The sequence below is a fragment of the Spinacia oleracea genome, chromosome 3, assembly GCF_020520425.1.
Source record: "Spinacia oleracea cultivar Varoflay chromosome 3, BTI_SOV_V1, whole genome shotgun sequence".
NCBI lineage: Eukaryota > Viridiplantae > Streptophyta > Magnoliopsida > Caryophyllales > Amaranthaceae > Spinacia > Spinacia oleracea.
The window spans coordinates 21,842,665-21,864,008 of record NC_079489.1 but is presented as its reverse complement, the minus strand read 5'-3'; the positions used below and the strand labels follow the sequence as shown (position 1 = coordinate 21,864,008).

The 21,344-nt window shown below is 38.5% G+C and overlaps 1 protein-coding gene across 3 annotated transcripts; it reads left to right on the top strand.

Moving 5' to 3' along the window:
* The first annotated feature begins 1,810 nt into the window (after positions 1-1,810).
* Positions 1,811-17,595, top strand: LOC110775874 (protein GFS12). 3 transcript variants are annotated; one of them, XM_021980469.2, is made up of 16 exons: positions 1,811-2,139; positions 2,233-2,318; positions 3,734-5,824; positions 5,999-6,326; positions 6,408-6,623; positions 6,727-6,799; positions 6,891-7,093; positions 7,200-7,262; positions 8,571-8,779; positions 8,879-8,990; positions 9,104-9,625; positions 11,922-12,229; positions 12,322-12,556; positions 12,625-12,698; positions 16,717-16,852; positions 17,045-17,595. In XM_021980469.2, exons 1-16 carry the CDS (start codon positions 2,014-2,016, stop codon positions 17,192-17,194), a joined length of 4,932 nt encoding a protein of 1,643 aa, XP_021836161.2. In that variant the 5' UTR covers positions 1,811-2,013; the 3' UTR covers positions 17,195-17,595. The 3 variants fall into 3 exon arrangements, with proteins under 3 accessions (XP_021836161.2, XP_021836160.2, XP_021836164.2); XM_021980468.2 differs by having other exon boundaries at positions 3,689-5,824; XM_021980472.2 differs by lacking the exons at positions 1,811-2,139; positions 2,233-2,318 and having other exon boundaries at positions 3,747-3,885; positions 4,025-5,824.
* Positions 17,596-21,344: the final 3,749 nt, after the last annotated feature.

Genomic DNA, 21,344 nt, shown 5'->3' with positions numbered 1-21,344 from the left:
GTGATCTGCAAGAAGATTTGAAGGTCGATGGGTATTCTAGCAGTAGAGCTACACCAGGAGGAGGAGGTGAAGGTAGCTTATGTCAAGGAGGGTTCTATCAAGAAGAAGAAGACAACAACAATGATGAAGCCTCAACATCCAGGGAAAGCAAGATGGCGAATTTGGTTTTGAGTTTCAGAAATGACATTTTGAACTTATAAGAAAATGTTGTGAGATATGACCTAAACTTGATTTTTTTGTTGTAAGATGGCGAGATGATACCTTTACTCTGACCTTTGCCTTCAATTTTCTGGCGTATAGACCCACGCGTGTCGGTCACGTGATGATTAACAATTTTTTTCTTTTTTCTTTATATTCCCTCCAATAATTCCCTCCCACCCCTTAAGTAACCTAAAACTCTTTAAAAAAAGAAAAACAACTCTCTTCTTTCCGTCTTCTCAACTCTGCTCCCTCTCCTCTTCTTCTTCCACCATTTCATCAAAAATCGTTGCTTCCGATAACAAAATGTTACTATTCGAACAAGGTAAGAGTAAAATCCCCAATTTTTTAGCATCAATTTGTCGAATTTGAGTTTTGTGGAAGTTAGGGTTCATCTTAATTTTTTTGTTACTTTCTTTTACAGGATGAATTTCTCTCAACCAAAGGTAATGATTTGTGGGTGTGGATTTGTGTAATAAGAATGAATCTCCGTCATGAACTTTAGTCTTCAAAAAAATTTCAATAAAAAATGTGTGCACTCGTTCCTTGGAGAAATGAAACACCTGGTTCCATTAATTGAGGGTTAAGCAACTTCTCGACAGTTTTGGTAATTGCCCTGCAGTTTCCAACCCTCACTTCGACGTACGGGTCACAAGTACAATCATCGTTGACCTCAAAAAGGTCCTTAGCTTTCACTATTCTGATCAACTGCTTGGGTTCGACCATGTCGAATGCACTCCCCTTCAACTTCTTAGTTCTTACTTTCGTAGTGGATGGTATGTTTGGGGTTATCGCCTTCGGACATAATTCCTCCATCAAAGGTGGTGGATTACTGGATTTTCTCGTTGATCGATTTACATGTTGATTTTGCTGATTTTGTTTACTCACCGTTTGAACTGTATTGTTATTTCCAATTCATACAAATCATTAATGACTTGACTTATGATGAGCAACTAGGCATGTTCAACACAAATTACAATTACGGACATTCTTAATGCTGTTGAAGTGACCGCCGCATTTCATCATTTCAATCGAGGAAAGAAAGCACAAAGTTTTTTTTAATATTTTTTTATAGGATTTTTAGGTTAGTTATGGGGTTGGGAGAGATTGGAGGGAAAGTAAAGAAAAAATATATGTTTTTAATCATTACGTGACCGGCACGCGCGGGTCAACGCTGGAAAATTAGAGTCAAACGTCGGCAAATGGGTAAAGGTCCCATCTTACAACAAAAAATCAATTTTATGTCTCATCTCACAACAATTTTTTTTATAAGGTCATTTCTCGCAATTTTTGAATTTTAAAGGGTCATTTATGACAAAAATATCCTAAAAGTTACAGAAAAAAGTAGGTAAAAGTTATAAAAATATGATAAAGTTATTTTGGTAGATAATAAATTTATCATACACTTTGTACGTCCAAAACATTTTAATTATTGGAACAAATAATTATCTTATCAATTTTAACTTTTGAGCTCAATTTTCAAATAGTGTGCCATACAAAGTCTTAGATTTGACTTTATCGGACGTGGTCTAGTGGATCATCTATTGTGTGCACAAGACATTTTGATGTAAATAACTATCTTGTCTATTTCAGCCTTTCAACTCAATTTTCAGATATTGTGCCAAACCGAGCCTTAGATTTGGGTTTATCGGGCGTGGATCATCCAAGCGGTCAAAAGACACATCCGGCACCTTCAAATCAACCGACCAGTCAGTAAAAACTTTCAAACAAGCACAAGAACAACATCATCATCATCAATTGAGAAGTTGATTTTCCTCCCAAAAAGATCAGAACATTTTCCAAACTACAGAATCAATGGAAGAAGAAATGTGCATTAATTGCCTGAAAAATCGAATTCAATCAGATTTTTCCGACGAATTATTCTTCTCTTACGCCATCTCCGATTCCGCTCTTCCCTTTGCTTCTAGGGCTGTTGTTCAAGTAGGTTTTCATTTTCTCACTTTTGTACTTATTTGATTTCCTCAATTTTTATATTTTTGTTGCTAATTTTTTTCATAATTTGTGATTTTATAGATGACGAATTCAAATGGGGAGGTATCTTCTGAGTTTGTGTTGGCATACTTACCTCGGCAGCAAGATGACTGCATCACTAAATACGTGTAATTCTCAATTCTGAACATTTTATAGTTAGTAGTGTGTATGAGCTCCTGAATTAATAGTTATGTTGTTAGTGTAATTTGAACTAGTAACTTGATAACTATATCCGGATTAAGGGATATGAACTTACGGGTACAACATTTGTCCCAATTTTCTTTTCTTGTTTTTGCTTTAGTTGGATGGATGATCATCACCCCATGTTTTGCTAATTTTATGGTATGAAAGCTATATAAAGTGCAATTTAGCTGGAATTTGATTACTGCTATGTACTTCGTATATGGAATGTTATTAATAATATTTGATTTGATGTGAAGTGTTTAAATATATTTGGAATGAAGGCTTCTTTTTATTAAACGAATATGTCTATGTTGAAAGATTTAGGTTGAAAAAAGGTTTGGATGTCACTGCAATATCACCAATTCGCTAGAATTCATATACTCTGAAGCAGTCATAGGTTGTCATGGGGATGATACGAGGTCCTTCCAACCGTTTTTTCATTTATGGTCTTGAACAAGTAGTTAGAGTTAGGGAATGATACGAGGTCCTTTGATGTAGTAATAGTGTGGGCAGCGGTGATGGTGTTTTGTGGTTGGGATTAAATTGGTTGTCAAATTTCATTGAAAGACATTTGCAAATTTGAAACGTAAAGTTGGATTCCGGAGAACTTTTATCATCTCTCAGGTTACGTGTGGTTCAGTTTTAGAGCCTTGGATTTCTTACATTAGTTTCTGACTGTAAATTGGATTCCATTTGATTGTATACAGTATTAAAGATTAAACTGAGCCAAGTTCTATCTTGACAAGAAGTTAAGAACTTCTTACATGTGTAAGAATTTTAGTCTTGCTGATCTCTATGGTCCGGTTCAATTATGCTGCTCAAGAAGGAGCTTGGGTCATTTCACTTTTTGGGGGAGTTAGAGTCCATCCTTAGTGGGAGGGTCACTAATGTTAGGTGCTAGAACCTGAGTTCATAACACCAAAGTTTTTTTCTCAACTTTGCTCATGTTATAGGGACTTATTGACTGAAATGACGTAAAGGCCTGAACTAAGACATGAAAATGCAAATTTTCAGAAACATAAATGTAAATCGTGTCTGTCTACAGAAAAAATCCTTTTAGTTTCAGGGCTGAGGATGTGCCTGGTGTTCTTAATTTATACATGTTGATTTATCTCCAAGGTTGATGCCCATTGTCCAGTTTATTTTACATTGTTATGAACTTATAATGAGAAGCTTGGTGAAGGGACTGAAGTTTACTTAGTTTCACATAAGATGCCCAAGCTATGGAGTGTTGAAAGTACTAGTGCTATCTGTGTTACAGGCAAGCATTAGTTTTTATTATGTATGTTTCATCTGATGTTAAGTCTTAATGTAGGGATGATCATATATCGGATGATGAAGAATACATTGAAAATTACAGGAACATTTACCAAAGTAAAAACAAAGAAGTCAGGGATGACAACTGTTTTTCGTCCCCGTCTGCGTGTAATTTGTCCAGCCCTTTGTTGAAGGGTGGAATGAAGACTGGAATCTGCAGTCTTTATGATGTGAATTCTTCCTGTTTCTATTCTGGTAGGTTATCTTGCTTAAGAACTATTACTGCACTTGCACCATGCGCTTTTGTCGGAAATTGCACCTCCTCTGCATTTGAGAAAATTCTTTCCAATTTTTCATCTGGGTTGTTGGAAGATGATATATTGTGTTCTCTCAGTGTGATGATCGAAGGTAAAGCAACATGCCGTGCTAGTCAAAATTTTCTTAGCTTACTTGGAATCCCTTCATTTCATGATGATCAAGTCCCTGGATGCTTGAGGCATCCAAATCTGGTACCTGTGCTGGGAATGCTAAAGGTGCCTGGATATACCAGTGTAGTTTACCCCAAGGCTCCTTATACGCTGGAGAACATTCTCCATTACAGTCCTGAAGCATTAAATTCTGAGTGGCATACAAGATTTATGATTTATCAGTTACTCTCCGCCCTCAGTTACATCCATGGTTTAGGGCTTTCCCATGGAAATATTCGTCCCTCTAGGGTGATGCTGTCTAATTCTTTATGGGCCTGGTTAAGCATATGTGATAGACCTCACGTGCAGCATGTATCAGGTGAAAAAGATGAAGAATCCTTCGCCTCACCCCTCACAGGAAAACGCTGTTCTGCTCATGATTGCCTATCTAGAAGCCTATTTGTTGATCTAAATCTTTCCTCATCTGTAGATTGGTCCTCAGACTTCTATAAGTGGTGGAGGGGAGACCTCAGTAACTTTGAATATCTACTTGTCTTAAACAGACTAGCTGGAAGAAGATGGGGAGACCACACATTTCATACAGTAATGCCGTGGGTAATAGATTTCTGTGTTAAGCCTGATGAACATTGTGATGTAGGGTGGAGGGATTTGAGTAAAAGCAAGTGGCGTCTGGCAAAAGGTGATGAGCAGCTGGACTTTACATATTTAACATCTGAAATTCCACATCATGTCTCAGATGAGTGCCTTTCTGAATTGGCTGTTTGCAGCTACAAAGCAAGGAGGTTACCCCTGAGTGTCCTGCGTTTGGCTGTACGTGCAGTGTATGAACCTAATGAGTATCCTTCCACTATGCAAAGACTATATCAATGGACTCCTGATGAGTGCATTCCGGAATTCTATTGTGATCACCAAATCTTTTATTCTCTTCACCCTGGTATGAGTAATTTAGCAGTGCCTTCTTGGGCTGGAAGTCCTCAAGAGTTCATAAAACTTCATCGAGATGCACTTGAGAGTGACCGGGTTTCACGCGAAATTCATAATTGGATTGATATTACCTTTGGATACAAAATGTCTGGTCAGCCAGCTGTAGCTGCCAAAAACGTCATGCTGCCTTCATCTCAGCCCACAATGCCTAGGCCAATTGGGCGTCGTCAACTATTCACTCAACCTCACCCTGTTCGCCGGGGTAATACTAATAGAAGTAGAGATTGCATTATTGTTGGGGGGGCTGTCTCTGTGCTCAACGAGAACTTAGTTGATAGTGAGAAAGCTTCATTCTATGAAACTGATTACTTAAGAAATATAGAAGAAGCTGCTGCATTTTGCCAATATTCTAGGCACTTGAGTCCCGTATATTCTGAACACGTTGTGAAGAGTTCCCCTGCTGACCGTGAGTCACCTAATCAGGATAGTGATCGTCATGGAACTAAAGGAACTGACAAAAACTTCAGCTTTTGCATGTTGCCTAGAGTTGATTCCAATAGTCTTCTTGAGTATCTTGAGGAGGATGAAAGTTCTAAAGGATATCAAGAGTTGCTGCTTTGGGCTCATCAATCTTCCCATCAAAGGAAACTTTCAACATGTGTTGCAAAGGATATATTTTCTCTGGGCTGTATTATTGCTGAAATGTACTTGAGGAAGCCTCTTTTTGATTTAGTTTCCTTATCCACATATGTGGACTGTGGTGCTTTGCCTGGAATGCTGATAGAACTTCCTCCTCATGTGAAACTTTTTGTTGAAGCATGCATCCAGAGAGATTGGAGGAGGTGTGAAATTTCTCCTGTATAATGTTTTCTAATAGAATTTAGAGATAAGCAAGTGCCCGTCATGACTTAATTATCTTCCTCTCTCCTACAAATGTTGATTTTTTTCCCTAGTGCATATCTCTTTTTTTTTCCTGTTACTTTTTATATCTAGTATTATCAATCATTTCCTTTCAGGAGGCCTTCTGCCAAAAGTCTTCTGGAGTCTCCATTTTTTCCACCAACAGTCAAGTCCGCATACTTATTTATTGCTCCCCTTCAGCTATTGGCAAAGGATGGGTCGCGTCTTCGCTATGCTGCTAACTTTGCGAAGAAAGGGGCCTTGAGAGCCATGGGAACTTTTGCAGCCGAAATATGTGCTGCTTACTGCTTACCTCTACTACAGAACTCTGTATCAGATGTTGAGGCTGAGTGGGCTTACATACTTTTTAAAGAATTTTTAAGATGTCTCAAACCCGAAGCGGTCAAGAGACTGGTGTTGCCTTCTATTCAGAAGATTTTACAGGCTAGTTATATAACTAAACTTCATTTGAAATTGCAACTTTGTAGGGATTTGTTTCTTCTGCTACTGATATGTTTATTTCAGGCAACAGACTATTCACATTTGAAAGTTTCTCTTCTGCAAGATTCATTTGTGCGTGAGGTGTGGAACCATGTTGGGAAGCAAATATACCTTGAAACAATTCATCCATTGGTCATATCAAACTTGCTTAGTTCTCCACATAAAAATTCAGCATCTGCCGCATCTGTGCTATTGACTGGATCTAGTGAAGAGCTTGGTGTACCTATTGCTATTCAGCAGGTTAGCTGTAGAAATGTATTGTTGTCTTTGTTGAGCTTTAAATTTTATGATGGACCTTTTCTTCTTTAGTTATGTAAAGCTTAACTATTGTTGGTTACTGCAGACAATATTGCCTCTAATGGCTTGTTTTGGCAAGGGACTTTGTGCTGATGGAACTGATGCTATAGTTAGAATTGGTATTTACTGTTATTTGAAAGTTTGAAAGAGGTATTTGATTATGGTAAGGGCACATTGACTTCTGAGCTTGTGTCGTCCTCTGACTTTCAGGTGCTGTTTCGGGTGAGAATTTTATTGTCTCACAGATCGTACCATTGCTGAAAAATGTTGTTCGCTCCTGCATTTCATCTTCTATCGATAAGCCTGAGCCTGTCCAGAGTTGGAACACTTTAGCTCTAATTGATTGTCTCTTTGTGTTGGATGGTTTAGTTGCACTATTGGAGAAAGAGGTGGTGGTCAAGGAGCTTCTTGAAGTACCTGCCTTTCCTTAAAAACAGTTTCTATTTCTCTCTTTTGATTTTGTAATGCTCCCTTCTTATCTTGGAGACTATTAATCATGTTGTACATGCAAACATGCAGGGCCAAAGTTGCTTATTTGTTGTGATTCTTATGCGAAGTGACTTTGAACTTACAGTACTTCAGGTGTTTTTCCCCCCTGTAATCTTACTGCAATTTTAAGATTTTTGCTATTAGCAATCTTGATTTATTCAAGGATTTTGCATAAGGAAATCTTGAAGTTCTCTTTTTTTTTTGCGAAAGTTTTTATTTAATTCAGTAAGGGGTAAAATACATATTTGCTGGAGGTGAGAACCCAATCTTAGTTGTATAACATAGATAGTACTAGTTTAGGTTACTAGTAAACTTTACTTGCAGCATCCTTATTTATCAGAAAGTGAGCTAAATTTCTTGATTAATTATTACGACCTTATGTATGGACTATAAGATAGAACTTTTGCGCCAGTTTTCTTTTCGAGGTTAGGATTTAGTTATAAAGGAGCTTGAAAGTGTAGCATAGTACAGACTCTACAGAGGACATTGCATAAAATGTTGGGACAAATTGATCTAGTGGTTAACTAAGCAAATTCTCAGTAAGCAAATTCAGGTCTGTCTTTCTGTGATGTATATGCATCCTAATAGCAATTTGCAAGCGTTTTTCCTCAACCATATGTATTTTCAGTTATCTTAATCTTTTATCTTTTCTTTCCTAACAGTTCTTCAAAAGATTTAGTGAAAAGGTTACCAATGAGTTTTTGTTGTGTTGTATTTATTTTACCTTTTGAGAACATCGAGAGATTTTGCAAAGTGAATTTCTGTATTTGCTTTGGCACTGGTCCACTCATGACCTTTGCCCTGCCTTCTCTGAAATATATGTACCAGGACAAAGGTTATGCCATATTTAAGGCCTTTGCCTGATTCATTAACCTTCATAGAACTGTTCTAAAAAATTTGGAATAAATTGAGGTTTCCTCATTATTCTAGCTTACCCTTGTGACGGAATCAGGCCAAACAATTATTTTCAATAGTTTGCATCAGTCTGTGGCCGTTGACCTTTGTGAATAACTATTGGGAACTACAGAATCTATTTCCATGAACAATAGGGATTCGGCAATTGATATGCATTTTCTGACTTTATCTTCACAGTTTCAAAATCAAAGCCCTTTAATGTATCTGACCTGTGGGTTGCTGAGGAACTTTTGTGTCTTGGTGGTCTTACATTGCTTACTATATAATGGGTTCAGAAGTATTTCTCTTGGCCTTTTTTGTTTTGCTCTTTCTTTGATACTTTAAGGAGCTGATATATAGAACAGTGAAGTTAATCTTGAAATTTTTTTATGTTCTAAACTCATCCGCTTTTTTTGTGCATGTATCTCATGTAAAAATGCTTGGTCTTGTATACATTTGAGTGGCAGCTTCATGGGTATGCAATGAAATATGCTACTTTATTTCCAGGCTGCTGCTGCTACTCTCATCACAGTTTGTCAGCAGATTGGTCCAGATTTAACAGCTTTGCATGTCGTACCTCATCTGAAAGAGCTGTTTGATGAGCTTGCTTTTTCTCAAGAACTATCTAGTCTGCCTGCCTCAATTGGGAAAAACTATGACATCTCTAACACCAAATCAGACAAGGAGACACAAATTGAAAGCCGCGTGGATCTAGTGTGGGTGTCAAACACTTCTCATCAACTTTTTAGCTATTTTAAGATATTAAAATTGTGATCTGTCTATTACGGTGTTTAAATTTACGTGATTGTCTGCAGGTCGCTTTTGTATCCTTCTCTTGCAACACTTATCGGCATAGAGAAACTGCGGCAATGTTGTGCTACTTGGCTGCTTCTCGAAAATTATCTCCTTAAGCGCCATAATTGGAAGGTACGCTTATTTCTTTGTTGTTTGGATGTTTTTCGCTTGTCTAAATCATACTGACTTCATTGGTATGCTAAAGTTTCTTTGTACTCCGTTTGTCTAAATTCATTATGATTTAGTGGGAATTTACAGGAGAATCATCCAGGAAAAGTTCAGGAAACTTGGATACAAGAAAGGGCATGAATGCAGAAAGGGTCAAGTCTAAGTACAACCCAACCAAACTGCTAATGAATGGAGTTGGATGGGCGGTACCACAATCACAGGGAAGTAAAGGAAGCAATGATATGGTTCTTCATAAACGCTTTTACGAAGTTCATCAAAATTCAGCTGAAAGGGACCTGGAAATATCCAAAGTAGGTAAATGTGAACCATGGTTCTGGTTCCCTAGTCCTGCTTCTAGTTGGGAAGGGCCAGATTTTCTTGCCCGTACTGGTAGTTTGAAAGATGAAAGTCCGTGGAAGATCAAGGCATCAATTGTACACTCTGTCCGTGCTCATCATGGAGCACTAAGGTCTTTGGCTGTGGATCAAGATGAATGTACTGTATTTACTGCAGGAGTCGGTCCTGGTTATAAGGGAATGGTTCAAAGGTGGGACTTGTCAACTGTCGATTGTGTTTCTGGGTACTATGGGCACGAGGAGGTTTGCTTCCTATCAACCTTTTGCATCACATGGTGTCTTTCCGATTTCTTTTCTAGCCTTTTTGTTGGCAGTATGTTTACTAGGTTACTAAATTACTATGCTTTGTTAGAAATTAATCCTGCTCTGTTAATAGCGAGTTCTACTATACAGTTCACTAGTATAAAGAGATACGCACTTTGATCATCTAGTTTACGAGAGAAGGAAATACAATTATGAGAGGTTTGGAACTAAGATAGTAGATGTAGAATCCATAGGTCTGGAATAAGACAAATACTGTCAAGTTCAAGTTAGATATTTTCTGATCAGTGGAGGACTTGAGTATCATCTTTTGTTCACTGTACTAGATTGATTTGATTAAGACAAACGAAAGAACTCATGAGAACCAGGATGGTAGATGTAGTGAATTGTCCTGACTTATGAGAGGTGCAAGAAGAAGGACAAATCAGGAAAAGTGCTGAAGGACAGTTAGAAAGAATATTAGCTGGCAGCTATTGTCAGGAAATTGATAGAAAGAGGGCCAGCAGCGTAAAAATAAAAGGGGAAGGGGATGTGCATGTTAGGGTTATGCACAAAGTGTATTGTAATTCTTAGCTTGGGAGTGAGACTCTCGAATGCTCGTCTATTTGTAACCCTCTATTTTCAGCTCATCTATCAAAATCTTCCTTCCTCTAATTACTTTTATTTCCATTATTTCCTTTTCTGTAATTTCACTGAAACTATTATCCCTATTCTTTTTTGGGTGAACTAAAATCATCACATTAGACTTGAGAATTTCTTGTAACTTGATTTTTCATATAGTTACATGTTGATTATGTTCCCTTGGTTCACTACGAGAACTTGTAACTATCAGACGATTTTACATTAGGCTTGAACTTCTTGGAACAGACTTATCAGTAGCAGGGGAGAAGCCATGATTTTTATAGTAGGGGGCCGATAGTCCTAAGCTACTAATAATAAACATATATAAAAAGTATACTAATTCAAACTAGTTTAGAGTATGATTATTTTTGGTGCAAATTATTGTAGACTAATAGTTGTGTGAAACTTTTTATGCTATTTCAAACAAAAATTCTTAAAAAGTTATAATTTTTTAACAATAAGGCTCAGTTCTATTCGACTTATTTTGACTGAACTTATATTATCTGAACTTAACTGAACTTATTTGAACTTACATGAACTGAACTTATCTTAACTTATTTTATCTGGAAAAAAAACTTATTTTTTCTGAAATAAACTTATTTGTGTGTGAAAATGTCTGGAATTTTTTTTTTCTGAATTTAACTGAACTTATCTGAACTTGTTTTGTCTGAAATAAGTCGAACAGAAGAGCCCTAATAATAAATTGAGTTGGAAAAAGTTTCAAAATTAATGGAGTATTGGACTACTCCTATTTCGTCAATAAATTTTTTTTGGTAGTGTATTTCAGTAATAAACTAGAAAATGGTTAAAAGGAAAGAACAAAAGAAAAAGGTTGTTTTTTAAAATGAAAGAGAGGAAAAGGGGTAAAAGGAAAAAGTATTAAGACAATTAGCTTTTGATTAGAATCGAACTTTGGATTTGCCTGTATTTCAAATTCCTTGAAGCCTACTATCCTAACCAGCGAAGCAACCAAGACTGTTGTGAAGTTATGGTACATTGTATAGTTCTAACACATTTCTCTGGGGCCGACTTACTAGATGTAATGAATCAAGTGTAAGGGAAGGGCATAATAGGTATTGAGTAATATTAGGTAGAAGACAAATTAGGTAGGTGTAGTAGAATAGTTTTAAATATGTGCACATTAGGTTATGAGAGGCATGTTGAGAATTTGGTAAAGCATAGGCTTTGGAGAGTGGTGACCTCTAAGTCACTAAACCTGGAGATTGGTGGCCTCAAGTCACTACCTTTTATATTCCTTTTTGTGTTCCTCATCTTTTCGCGCAAAATAACATATCTTTGCCATTAATTTTCTACTCAAAATATTCAGTTCATCACACTGGATAGCTGAGCCCCGGGGGGGGGGGGGGGGGGGGGGGGGGCTGGTCAGTAGTCAAAGCTGGAATGTGGAATCATTTCATCACTTTTTCAGAGCATGTGATCCAAGACAGTATTCTTCTTGAAAATTGTTATTACATTGTTTTGGTGTTTTATGACGTCTTTTGTCCTTTTACCGTGTAGTCTTTCCTGCTCTTTCTTCACTAAAGTAAATAAAGGCAAGGTTTCTTTATGTGCTCTCTATATAATGTCTATGTGATTTGTTAGTTGTTTTACTGGAACGCTGTGATGTTGGGTGTCTGATTGATTTTTCTGTTTCCAGGTTGTGAATGACATCTGTATCCTTCCTTTCAGTGGGAGGGTGGCTTCTTGTGACGGGACCATACATGTATGGAATAGCCAAACAGGAAAAGCAATTTCAATAATTGCTGAATCATCTGCAAATTTGACCCAGTCTTCTGTCCCCTCATCTTCCACGATAAGGGTGAACACTGACCAAGCCAGTATGCTGAACTCATACCCACCTTCTGGTGGAATTTTTTCCAGCATTGATAGCAGTTTGTATACCTGCATGCATTTCTTGGAATCTGCAGAAAAGCTAGTAGTTGGTACTGGAAATGGTTCTCTCAGGTACAGGGAAAGTGAGAGTAGTTTCTATCTCTATCAAATATTTGGATTGATTATATTGCCCTGGTTATTGACAGTCTATTGCTAATATGCAGGTTCATCGATCCTGCTGTGGGAGAGAAGCTTCATTTGTGGAGCAGTGAATCTGTGGATTATGGTTTCCCTTCCCTTGTTTCTGCCATATGCTCTTGTGGTTCCGACAATATGGAATTCTCTTCTTCACATTCTTGGATTGCAGTGGGACTGGGCTCTGGTAATTGCAGGCTGCTTGATGCCAGAAGTGGAAATGTCATTGCCTCCTGGCGTGCTCATGATGGATATGTGACAAAGGTATGTCATGATGGATAAAAGATACTTTTAACTTGAAAATCACTAATGTGAATGACTCTTTTCTGCAGCTGGCTGCACCAGAGGATCATCTTCTTGTTTCCAGCTCTCTGGATAAAACTTTACGAATTTGGGACCTCAGAAAGTAAGTCTTGGATTGGGTGGTAATATTTGTTCGAAGTTTAGTGCTGTGATGCCTTCATGATATATAATCAATACTCAGCTACACTTGCTTTACTTGCTAATCTAATACTGTCATTTCTGAGATGTCAAAGACCAATCTAATACTGTCATTTCTAGGTCATATTTTGAGTTTGGATGCACAATAGCAAGGTGAAATTGAATATTATTGCTTTTGAAAATATTTAAATGCAATAATTACCTAGGCATGAGCTAGGAAAATTTGCATTGAAGTCAAAGACCTAATGCCAAATTTGTCACGTAAAAATCTTATATTCCTTTTATTAGGGACTAAAAGACTAGTTAATCTTCCTCGAGCTAATTTACAATCTTTTCGGAAAAAGAAAAAAAAAAAACAATGGTCAAGCCTGATGTAGTAAACTATCACAGCAGTCGTGATAGAAGTCGGCAATTATCTCAAGTCTTGGTGATTGCTTCTGAGTGATAGCATACTTTTCTGTTAGCCTTCTTTCTTCTCCTCTCACTCCTCCATGCTCTTTTCCTGTCTTTCCATTCCAAGGGCTTTGATTAGGATACTAATAGTTTTCATGTGTAATATTTTGTAATTAATAAATAAATAAAAGGCAATGGAAAGCCATTTACCAAAAAAGGCATTCATTTGAACTTCACAGATAGTTTTCCTTTTCAGGAAGGTTTACTTTTTATCCAGCTGCAATATATATTGGGATAGGAAGGATTGTTGATGTCAGTTTCATAGACATGCCCAAAAGTGTAGCTTTATTCCGTGAGAGAAGCTTGTTGAAGCACCAACCTCTTTTCCTAGGCTAGGTGTCAACTTACAGCCTGCCAACTGCCAAGGGACAAAACTCTCCCTCCCAGAATTCCCACCATAAAAGAGGCCAGAAGAAGATCATATCCATGCCGGCATCCCCTTGAGGAGAAAAAGAGTATTGCATCTTAAAGTATTGGAGTAACTGGACACCCTCATCCATTTCAACTTCACCTGTGTAACAAAATTCTTACAATGTCAATATTCTCAAAAACATCTGTGCTCCAACCATGTTACAGAATTCTCTTCCCTTAGGAATTTAGACTGTAGGCCCTGTTTGGTTCAATGTCAGTAAAGGAAGGGAAGGGAAAGGAAAGGAAAAGAAGAGAAGGGAAAAGAAAGCAAAGGAAATAAACTATACTTTCCTGTGTTTGGTTTGATGAAATAAAATGATAGGAATCTCATATTTGGTACAATATAGTAAAGGAAGGGAAGAGAACGGAAAAGGAAAAAAATAATAAAAAACAAAATAACTTAGCCGAAAATGAAAGCGGATGGAGATAAACATAAGCTACTGTAAAGTCAACCAGAAAACAGAAAACAAAATGAAAGGTGATGGGGATAAACATAAGCTGTTGTCCACACCACGAGGTCAGATCGGCAGATCCCATACTAGTCCTTCATTCACTCGGCTCTCCTTAGTGTGTTGTGCTCAACACAGCATACAAATATAAGATCCATTCCTTTGAGAGATAAAATAATAATGATGAACTGAATGTTGTATTCGGCTCAGTCTGTCAACCAATCTAGGTTGAAACATTCCTCAGCAACCTGTACCCGGAGTCCAGGCAGAACAATTTGACAAGCTGACATACCGGCAGACAGACTTTTGTTGATATATTTTATGTTTTTCTTTCCTTCCAAATTCCTCCAATTTTGGGAGGAAAGGAAAGTGAAACTTTTATAAAGGAGTCTTTCCTTCCATTTCCCTTCCTTTCCTTCCACTTCCTGTATAATATTTGAAACCAAACACAGGAATCAGTATTTTTCCTTTCCTTTCTTTTCCTTCCAATTCCTTTCAACCAAATAAGGCCATAGTTATTTCAAGTTCACCTGCATAACTGCGATCGAATTGTAGTTAGTGTCATCAGAATTTTCAATCTGTTTGTTGCATACAGATTGGATAAATTCAATCTTGTACCTAGTTTTAAAAAGTGGCCCAAGGTGCAGGTCCTGACGCCTAGCCATGACAGGCTTAGGCACCCTCCAAAAGTCGCGCACCTTTGCACCTTTTCCCCGGGCTCAAGGCGCCGCGCCTTGCGCACCTTATGGTATAAGACTCCAATTGTTGACAAGTAATATTTTTTTTAAAAAGGCCAAAATCACGCGACTTTAATGGCTCCCTAAGAGTTAGAATTTAGGATATTGAAAAGAGGAGAGAGAAAACACTAAAATTTTCCATTTTTTTCTTATCTCTTTCAGCGACAGGTCATGTAAACTCCTCCTTTTTCTATGTTGAAGTAACTGTTTTATGTAAGGTGTGGCGCACTTCTTTTGAGAATCTAAATGTATAGCCATGGACTAAAGAGTTACATGAACCTTCGTTAGTTCCCTTTTTATTTGGTTTTTTTCCTCATAAAGACTTTTGATTTGTAATTACTATTTTACCCCTTTCTGACGACACGTAATACTATTTTGATATTTTTTTTTCCGGAAATAAATACCACAAAAATTAAGATCTTGCAATAATAACTTGCGCCTATGCTCCAGGGACGCGTCGCGCCTTTTAAAACAAAGGTCTTGCAGATAATAACTTTAATCTGATATTATGGAACGTGGACAACCAATATAAATCAATTCTCAAAGAATTATGTTTGTCAGGAGGCATAAGAAGACTATTGCTTATATACTCCCTCATCCCTAAAGATTGCCCGAATTTTCTTTTCGGTCCGTCTCTTTGAGTTTGCCCCATACCATTTATAGTATTCGCTCACACTCTATTATTTAAATTAACAAAAAGACAAGATTACCAACCCACTTGCTTTTCTTTTGCCTTCTTTCTTAATAAAGTTAAAAAATGTGGTTTGGGACAATCTTTTAAGGACAGAGGGAGTAATTCAATTGACATTATGTGCATGATACTGGGGAACAGAAAAAGAACTAATATGTGCTAAGACACTAACAACAAACTGTATATAAGAAAGTAGTATTCATTAACTTTCTACCCAGTTACTGAAGATAATTATGGGGAATAGAGGGAGGGTCATGCATGGGGGTATTTTTTACTTTTGGGTCTCATGTAGTGAGGAAGGGAGGTAAAAAAAAAATAAGATACTGAAAAAAGGAAAAAGTGAAAGTGAGTAGAACTTTGAAGAAAATAATGGATGAAAACAGAAAGGAGGGAGTATATGCCCCTCTCGATAGTATATTCTTATTAATCAACTAAGACATCTATAAATTAAACTTGTGATACAAAGTCTCTGATATCATGTGAATATAATGATACGGTTAGTATACCTTGGTATCCTCTATTAAAACTGACATCTTACAAGTACTTTTGATGGTTAAATTAGACTTGGAGAAATTATCTGGCTCGAGGACCCGATCAGAAGTTAAAAACCTTCTCTACAGTTTAACTGCTGGTTGGATTGGTAACAATGATGATCTCCTACGACGACTCATGTTAGCCGACCCCAAAATATTTTGGGACTAAGGCTTTGTTGTTGTTGTTGTACAGTTTAGGGTCTTCAACACCTTTTATTTACCCGCAACCACCAAAATGCCTGCAATAAAAACGGATAAATGGTTTTGGACCAAAAGCAACCAGAAAGAGGACCTGAACCAAGCTCAGACATATATGACCCAAACTGAAGGTCTATAATTAAGTTAGATCCCTGATGCATCTTTGTAGTTGGTCCGTGGATAAGAACGAAAATTTAAGAATTCGTGTTCTGCCAGGTATTCGTGGAAGTTTGTCAGAGCTACTCATCTGTCCTATTAATTTGTTCGTACGGAGCAACATTCAAAATTTCAAATAAAATTGTTCACTTAGCAAAATTTTACTTCTCTTGTTCTTGTTGTCTTCACCTAAAATGCTATACACACAACTCGATACAACAAGGTATCAGGGAAGTTGGAGTAAAATCTTTAAGCGTTATTCTTGCCTGTAGTTTCGTGGTCTTGATTAATGCTACTACTTTAACTGAAGTACAACAGGATTTGTGATTACTGGCTTTTGATTTCTTTCTTGCAGGAGTCTGCCACCACAACATATTGTCTACAAAGGTCACAGTGATAGTATACTGGATTTCTCTGTTTGGAGCCAAGATATAGTTTCAATTTCTAAAAATAAAATTGGACTTTCTTCTCTGTCTGGAACTGTGGATGAAGTAAGTTCTCAAACTGTTGAAGGAGTATTTTCAGAAATAAGTCAGTCATTTGAACTATAAGCTGCTATTTCCCTGTTTATTATGTTGCTAATTTTAGTAATTTTTTTAGTATGTATAGCCAATATATATAGTGTACTTCATGATGCTTCAGCTGTTGAGCTATGTTTAATTAATTAGGTGCATTGTTTGCAGTATGGCCAGCATCGTGTTGTTAGTCAGGCTCTACATACAGCAGACCGAGGGTTACGAAACATGTCTGTGTTATCTAGCATAGCTATTCTTCCTTTCTCACGACTTTTTCTTGTCGGAACAGAGGATGGTCAGCTGAAAATTTGCTGCTGAAATGCTGTTAATGGTTAGTCACTAATTTTTATACCCTTTCAGATCATTGGCAGTTAAGAGTTACCCTATGAACGACGAACATAATAGTAGAATTTGCAAAATATTACACCAAGACCGAAGGTTGTTTACTTGTTTCCCTATCCATTTTGTTGTGTTGTTTTTAGGAGTGGAAGAGAATGTTAATTGTTTCATTAGCATTCTTGATGGTATTTTGTATATCATGCCAGGCGCCAGTTATATGTAAATTAGAATAGGATATATTTTTATTTTTTTTGGGATGAAAATCACACTAACACTTGTATGGGCTGTATCTGTAATTTTTTCATTGAATATACAAGTTTATACTATTGTATTTGTTTATTGAGTAATCAATATAAGAAGTATATCATTTATACGTATAATTGAAATTTTAATTTTCTGTATGGGGTTATTTGATCAAATTTGTGCAAATGTGTTGTTTTTCTTTTAAAAATAAAGGGAATAAATAATGAAACAAATGCAATAACTATTGAGAATAAACCCACAATGACACCCCAACGTCAATTTCTAAAATCGTACTCACTTTCGAGGGGAATTGTTATACGAGAAGTTGAGACAAACACACATTGACACGTGTTGAGTTTAAGGGTAAGAATGATGCTAGCCGTTTTTGTTTAGTCATAGTTATAGTTGTAGATAATGACAAACTCCCCGGATAGAATATCAATTAAGTTTCTGCATTCTCCTGCACGTTGGGAGTTGCTTTCCAAAATTTGCATACCGCTTGGTTGTCTATCTGGACCATTAAAGTTCCTTGGGTAAATCCAACCCTTTTAACAACCGTGAAAACTGCCTGGAAAGCTCAAGTGCTGAACATATTCCAAAATAAGCTACTTTAACCAAAATTGTTTCAGATTCACATAGTTTCCATGTACTGAAAGATCACACTATTTGACATACATTCAAGATGAAAATAATACACAGAGCATAACTGTTCCGGTATGATTTGGGAACGGTTGGAGATGTCTTGCTGGTTGAGTGCTACTGTTACCCTGTTGATATCCTGCGCAGATAACAAAGATGAACTAGCCTCGAGGGTGATTCGAGGATCCCCCCTCCGATGCTAAAGTCAGATATGATGAGTGATAAGTATTTTGGTTTTAGTGGAAATGATTGTGTTTGCGTACCTTTTGTCATAAATGAAGCCCATATATATAGGCGCGGGTCGGGCGTACGGACAAATGGGTCCTACCCGATTGATAGCGACCCGTTGACCTCTTGGTTTGGTCACGTGCCTCCCCCCTACCGGCTTGTAAGAGATGCTGGTAGGGAATAATAACTGCCGTTAAGGATTATTAATAACTGGTCACGTGCCTCCTTAAATGTTTGGCGATGCTACCAGCCAGCTGGTAGCATACCCGTACAACTAGCCCCCTCAGAGTGAGCATATCTGTCTTGACTGATGTGCTTGCTCTGAAAATAGTGCTCTCCCTACAACTAGCCCCCTCAGACTGCGCGCTTTCCGCGAAATGCTGGTGTGTTTATGTGTTAAGTGCTGATTAGCTTTCTCGTAGTGAATACCACCTGTAATTTCGCTGAAACTAAGCAGATAGGGTGTCCTGCTCCCTCTTACCGATATGCTCCTTTGGGGATGCTTGGACGCTGACTAGTCCCTTTGAGATTTTGGATGCTGACTAGCCCCCTTGAGATTTTGGATGCTGACTAGCCCCCTTGAGATTTTGGATGCTGACTAGCCCCCTTGAGATTTTGGATGCTGACTAGCCCCCTTGAGGTTTTGGATGCTGACTAGCCCCCTTGAGATTTTGGATGCTGACTAGCCCCCTTGAGGTTTTGGATGCTGACTAGCCCCCTTGAGGTTTTGGAATTTTTTAGGAAGTATTTTGAATTTGTACCGCTTAAATTTATTCCACGTGTGATGCATCTGCGTGCTATGCGACGCGTGTCACTTTATCATTTTATTTCAATGGCTGAGATTTGCTCTGTCCTTTCAACTGCCTTTAACTGTCAAATCGCCCGTTTTCCTCGATTTTTGACTATTTAACTTTCTTTTCTTAAAACGTCAAAACACTTTCGCTCTTTTCTTCAAACTTTTCTCTCTCTTTCTCAAATCTTCTCCTTTGTTCCTGCGAGTTATTTTTTCGGCGCTGTTTCTGTTGCTGACTGCGGTGCTTGCGGAAGTGTTGTACCTCGGTTCTGGGCTGCTAAATTTCCGTTGTGCGAGAAGGTATAGTCTTTTTTGTTTTTGTTTCTTCCTTCGTATAGGTTTATATTTGGGTGTAATGTCGAGTGAGCGAGATAGTGATAATGTGTTGAGTGGGGCTGGGTATGACGATGCTGACCCTGCGTCTACCTCTGAGGATGTCAATTTTGAGGATGATGATAAGCCGTCTGCCTCTGACTATTTTGAGCCGTCTTACGAGGATGCTGCAAAGGAATTACAGGCTCATATGCGCAAACAGGTACGAGCCGACATTCGTCATGATTTGAATTTAGTAGATAACTGCGAAACAATCCCGGCAGTGGATGCTCCCTCTATTGCCCTTGAGTACGAACTTCGATCATGGACGCAATTTATGGACCCTGCCGGTAAAGGATATGGTGACTATGGCACTAATTTTGGCAATGTTGTTGTGTCTTTCAACCAGGATGCCGTCAGGGGTGCCCATCTAGAGGACGTGGCTGGTGGGAGCCGTCAGATGGATGAAGGGGAGGTTAGCAGTCGTGCTAACGATGTTGCGGGGTCCGATAACTCCGCCGGTAGCGGTGGGGGAGATGATGAGGATGCAGGGGATTCAATTTTGGAGTCTGATGATGATATTGGCCGGTTGTGGGATGATGGTGAAGACGTGGCCTCTCTGTGTGAGCAGGTATTGAGAGAAGGGGATCTGGATGTGGAACCAGATTCCGATACGGAAGAGATGAGCTACAGGGTTGAGAGTCCTCCTCCTGCTGGTAGTGCCGCTTACAAAGCTAAGATAATCAAATCTTTTCGTGATAGGGCTATCAAAGACGACCATCCGCGCTGGGCCAAAGAGTATTTGAAACTGCCCAAAGGGTACCGTCTCGTGATTCCTGCTGAGGGGAGTGTGATTTTGGATTGTCCTCCTGATCATATCGGCGTGTATGCCCATCATCTAGATTTCGGCCTCCGATTTCCTCTTCATCCTTTTATAGAGAAGGTATTCCGGGCTTGGAATGTATGTTTGGTGCAGGTAACGCCTCAGGTAGTGAGGAATGTTGTGGCTTTTACCTGGCTGCTATCTTTTAAACAATGGCCCCAAACCATTAACCTGTTTAGGCGGCTGATTTGGTTGAAAAAGTACAAGAAGAAGTCTGGATGGTGGTCTTTTTACACCAAGGCAAGCAAAATGACAGTCAACCCCAAGCTGTCTAGCTGTAAAGATTGGGAAAAGAAGTTCTACTGGTTGAGAGTGCCTTCTGATTTCCCCATTCGGACTCGCTTTCATCTCCCCCGTCCTCATATGAACCATTACCCCATTCGGGAGTTGGGTTTCAGGGAGAAAAGGGCCCATCAGTTTGTGTCATGTTTGCATGTTGACACCGGTTTGCAGAAGTCTGTGACCGTTCCTAAGTACTGGTTGCCTCCTGCTAAGTATAGTTTGGGAAATGGGCCGCTGTCTGCAGTTGGCTTGTGCCACACCCATACTCTTGGTATGGTCGTGGGGCTGATAGCTATATCCCCCTCTTATATTGTTTAAAGTATGCTTTTCTTGTTTTGTATGTAATGTTGTTTGTCTGTTTTTAAATATTTTTTGCTTGTTTTTTCTTACCAGGCCTGCATACTCTCAACTTTGCTATTCTTGGCTTGGGTAAAGACGGTCGCCCTACTACCAACAACCCTCCCAATCCAAAAGGCGTGTTTTCCACTCTGTCGACCTACGCAACCCAAGCCAACAAAAAGCGTGGTTCGACTCGGGAGGAGGTTGTGAGTGAGTCTCCTGCTAAGAAGACAAAAAGATTAAGCTCCATACCAGCTCCCAAACCACTTTCCATCCGTGCGCCTACTGGAGTTGTTTTCAAAACGACTCATACTGCTCCTGACAACCCTGCTCCAAGACCTGTCTTCAAGACCGTCCATACTGCTCCTGACATGGCTGGAGGTTTTAAAAGTTTGGATTGCGGTCGTGGT